This window comes from Dreissena polymorpha, chromosome 6, assembly GCF_020536995.1.
Source record: "Dreissena polymorpha isolate Duluth1 chromosome 6, UMN_Dpol_1.0, whole genome shotgun sequence".
NCBI lineage: Eukaryota > Metazoa > Mollusca > Bivalvia > Myida > Dreissenidae > Dreissena > Dreissena polymorpha.
Window position 1 is genome coordinate 58,121,352 of NC_068360.1, and position 5,206 is coordinate 58,126,557.

Sequence of the window (5,206 nt, forward strand, 5' to 3'; positions counted from 1 at the left end):
TCAAGTCCCCTAGTTGAGCCGCTCTCATGTCATTTTTACTTTCCACAAACACATGCCGTTTAATCAGATAGCTTCTTTTTTAATTTATGTAATGCAGTGTCGTAGCGATCAAATCAAAATGTCGGCAAAGAGGTTAATGCCCGCAAGCCGCGCATTTTTTATTCAAAGAATCACTTGATATATACAGATCGATAAGGCAGTAACCTGTTATTCTCAATACTTTAGTGTATAGAAAGTCAATACTCTACCTTTGTAAAAAAGCGTTTTATTTTATGCTGTCCTCTTTTATGTTAATTAAAACGTGTTTTTCTAACGAATAATAGCATAAATGATTTGTGACAAAATAAGTTATATTCCACAAATCTTGCGACCGGCATTGTTGACGATCCGTTTGATATACAGTATTCATTCGGGAACCAGGAGAAACTTATTATTTACATTGACACATTTAATATTATTGTTAAACTTCAATGTTAATGTCACTGTTTGAAATATTTTGAATATATGTTTGTAATTGCTATATTTGATAACCAATTATTTTACTTCGTTTTAGTTGTGTTTTCTTTTATTTATGCGTTTTTAACAGTTATGGATATAGGCTTGTATAATTCTAGTTGGACAATCACATACAACATGTTTAGACCAGTATTTATATTCTGATTTTCATTTTTTTCATATTGTAAGTGACACTCAAACTATGTTAAATTTAGTCTCTTATATATTATGGATCAAATTTATTGAAACGTGCATACAATTATGCCATACAAAGATGTCATTTGTGTTGTACTTTATGCGAGATTAATATAAGAAATAGTATAAGCATTATTTAAAAAATAAGGCCTATACATGTCCAAAAATTGTTTGTAAAAAAGCTTATGTTCGAGTAATATCAAGTATCTGCACCCATAATATAATATAATTTACATGTACGATTAAACACGTGACTGTGTGATTCATTTGATCTCATTCCTATCAAACAACCTCACATTCATTCCTAAAACGTGTACATTTTTGGTTTTTTGAAAACTTAAGCCCTAGTTTCTGCTTAGAATTATACAAGAATTAAAATTTGACCAATTGCAGTTAAATATCGTTCATATATCGCGTTGATATGAGGAGATCTAGCGTTGGTAACAAGGTTGGCACGTAAGAGAGGTCTGTTTATACATTTCTTACTAAATGAAGCAAAGGCATATCAAATTGTCTATGCAAGACTTATTAATCATTCTCATGTTATAAACAAATGGGTAAAAACACATCACAGAGGGTATATGGCCTTAACGAACTTAAATCGCATAGGGACATTACAAAAAATTCACTTCGGAAACCGCATGGTCTGATTGTTTGATATTTAATATGTAGAATATAAAGTGGTCCTCCTTAGGAATTTCAAAATGTGCATACCAATGAAAATAAATGAAAATGTGCAAAGTATGTGTGTATCATACCTCTACGCTGTTATCGGCTTTATACAATGGTGCCTGGTATAACATTTATAGCAGGTTAGCAGGTTTTAATATAGGGATAATACGCGTTTTCGAGGGCATGATCATCTGCGGGCGCTCGAAAAATCCGTTCCTGCCCGAGTGCGCAGCAGATGATCATGTCCGAGAAAATGTGTATTTTCGCTATTATTGCATAACTAAATCACACATACCAAAATAAATAAAATAACATTGAAACAATATCTCTTGTTCATTCGACATCGACAAAATAATTCGATTTTTTCAATATAGTTCAGATTGTGTTTTACATATGCCATACTCGGTCATCATCCGAAATGACGAGGCTTTACCTTCGGATAGGCAGTTTGCGATTTAAAATGTGTTTTAAACAGTGGATTAATGCAAAGTTGAAATGCAGCCGCACAAAGTCAGAAATGAGGAATTATTTTGGAATTTAAAACAGGAACGTTGAAGGTACATAAACACTTACATTTACGACATAGTCTTTGAAAGTGTTGAGTAAATAACGTTGCCAATAAAATAAAGCTGTTGTCAAGAGAGTGCAGATGGTATAATTTGAAAAGTGGATTGAAATAGTCATTGCCATTATCCCTGCATGCATGAGGAAACTGGTGCTTATTCAGTTCCCCATTTATGCTTGGAAAGTCGTCGAAGGCTGGAGAAGGGAAGTAACTGCGCGTGGACCTAGATTATGGATATGAAAAACACATAACAGGGCTTGAACGGCGCGTGAATCGCCTTGTTAATACACGATTTCTCCCGTTCAAGCCCTGCTTTTGCCAAGTTTCTGCACCCCGCCAGAGGGCATTAAAGATAGAGTTTATGCAATACTATCAGTCGATGTTTGAAGGTAAGAGATATTAATCGAAATCGAACATAAAGTCTAAATTTTCGGTAGAAATAAAGCATATTCTTCAAAACAAACAAGTTTAATCAACTGAAGCACATTTAAGACAAAAAAAGGAAGCAAAGACTTCTAAAAACGTATATGACAGTTATAAATTTCAAGCGCCCATGACATCAATATTAACCCATTAAACTTCACACAGCATATTCAATACCGCATAAAATGAAGAGTCCTAGCGATTGTTGTTGATTATTTCTTTAAATCGGTGGCACAAATGTATAACATGAACAGAGAAACCGGTTACTGCCCTATCGTGATTTATATAAAAGCCTCGGCCTGAATAAAAAAAACGGCTCGGCAAGCCTCGCCCTATTTTATTGTAAGCATCGTCTGATATATTGTTAATGGTTTACCGGTATTATCCATGTAGGTAGTATTTATATAATGTTTAGCAATATCGCTTACTCATAATCTAAATACTTATCAGAAATATATATGTTGGTTTATTAATGTTGTTATCAATTACATGTACTAAAATGTGTCCACATGGGCTATTAGCCCTTCTGGAAATGTTGTAAATTAATCTCGAAATAGTGAATCATGAAAAATTACAAAACGATAGGGTTGAAACCTCTTATTATCTATGTATGTGCTGCGATTCATGTGTATACATTTTATATGTGATGTTTGCACGGTTAATTAACACCTAATTTAACACAAGTTAAATCAAATTTAGTATATTCGTGTCAATAACAAAATGCTTTTAATTATTGTAACACTCTTCCAGCGTTTCAAGCGCACGTAACAGCTCTACGCCTGTGGAGTAGGCAGCACTTGGGAATTCGTGACGTAACAACGACCTCTGCACAAATGCGACACTTTGTCTCGAAAATCCTTTGTTCCAATGGCGTAAATCAGCGGATTTAGAAACTGAATTTGAAAATCCTAACACGAGCAAATGCGTTCCCACAATTTCCTGCAATTCGCAATTATTTACTGCGAACTTAACGGAAGTGGCTATAATTAGAGGCAACCACGTGATGATAACGCAACCAAGGACCGCGGCGAATGTTTTCACAGAACGCAGCGTCCTTGTTGACAGGCCGAACATGCCGCTGTTTCTCTTGTCAGACTGTATTCTCTCAATCGTTTCAATCTGCTTGATATGAAATCTGGAACTTTTAAATAAAACTCCGTATAGAATAAACATTAACCCAATCGGTATTATGGCGGAAACTACAAAAATGAACACAATGTAGTATTTGTCGAGCACGAACATAAATGAACAGTACTGTTTGTATTTCTTCACGTCGTCTTTCCACCCCATGATTGGAAGGAACCCAATCATCACAGAAAACATCCAGCTCCATGCTATTCCAATTGACGTCCTTTTTTTCGTCATTATCGATCGATACAATAACGCCCGCGTTACGGCGAAGTAGCGGTCAATGGCGACGCAAGTCAGCGACCAAACGGAAGCGGAAATAGCGGCCACCGTGACACCGATGCGCGCTAGACACTGGTTCTGCGTTTGTTCATTGGCTTTCGTCACAACCGTTACGATGGAAACAAGCCCAACAAAAAGGTCAGAAATGACCAATGAACCGATGAAAATATAGGTTGGCGTGTAGAACCTTCTGTTTGTAACGAGCGAGAAAAACACTAGTAAGTTTGTTATAATGATCAGTATTGTTAACGGAATAAGGATCTTTTGTTTTATTTGTTCGTGGATATTTTCCGGATTACTCGTACACACCGTGACGTCATTTATGACGTTGGAGTTACCCATGGTTTTCCACGCACAGTTTGGAGCGCCCTCGGAGCATCCCTTGCTACCATCTTGCGGTTTTACTATAGATGGGATCATCTCTACCCAGTAAAATGATTTTTCTGGTACACTGAAATCCGGATGAGATGACATAGTGCGCAATCAGGTGCGGCTCAATTTGTTTTATCTATGTGTTCTTCCTCCGAAGTTTGTTTTAAAGAGCTGAAAGACTTTCTTTTCTAAATGTGAAAAGGTCGAGCCGCCAAAGGCAGTTTGTGTGTTATAGCTGGTTGTCGATCAACGTGGCTAAATAGAACGATTGCCCTCCCGCTAAGCACCTGGCATTCAGAATTGTTTAAGCAATACAGGTGTAACAATAGTCAAAACTGGTTGAGCTCAGACGCGAGGGATTAAACACTCAAATGAGCACACTGGAGCCGTTTAGCATAAATCCGATATCAATCCGATTTTACTGAAATCCTGTTGTCCATCACGATGTAGTGTTCCCTTTCACACAATCGGCAGCGCATACATGTTTGTACACGACACGATCATCAAAGTCTTGGCTTCCTGAATCGCGCAACACTTCATCAATACTTCATCAATCAAATGCCATTGTAAGCTTTGCTGCGTCCCAAACGTTTTAATGACAGACACATTGTGTCAGATGCAATCTTGTCGTTTAAGACGTCTTTGCTGTGCATAATTGAAACAACAACGCAACTTTGCTCAGTATGTATGTCACACTTTTCTATCGATGTTATTTCTTGATTCAAGTTGGTGGCCGCATGATGAAAGTGTGCATCGTAAATAATAATGATATTCGCAATTTCAAAAGTTGGTAGCTTATTTTAACACATTTGTATAGATACAAGTCAGTTCCTACGTTTTTGTTTTTGTATAAAACGCACACATTCATTATTTCAACTTGCTTCTGATTTGAAATAATATCCGGACGTTCTAAGTTGCCTTGCGCACGTCAACATTATTTTAGATAAAATATATCAGTCGAAATTTTATGTGAATTATCTTTTTAATTCATTTTATTATTTTTAAATTCTCCAAGTCCGAAACTTGCATTGCCTCACCATCTGTATCGGTTGAATACAAATTAATGCAATCAAC

The 5,206-nt window shown here is 36.3% G+C and overlaps 1 protein-coding gene across 1 annotated transcript; it reads right to left on the reverse strand.

Moving 5' to 3' along the window:
• Positions 1-2,932: 2,932 nt before the first annotated feature.
• LOC127835216 (adenosine receptor A3-like) lies at positions 2,933-5,206 on the reverse strand. The gene has a single exon (XM_052361540.1). It carries the CDS (start codon positions 4,232-4,234, stop codon positions 3,077-3,079), a length of 1,158 nt encoding a protein of 385 aa, XP_052217500.1. The 5' UTR covers positions 4,235-5,206; the 3' UTR covers positions 2,933-3,076.

What these genes read in the sequence shown, in the direction of transcription:
- LOC127835216 (XM_052361540.1), bottom strand. Translation starts at nt 4,234, where the DNA reads ATGTCATCTCATCCGGATTTCAGTGTACCAGAAAAATCATTTTACTGG.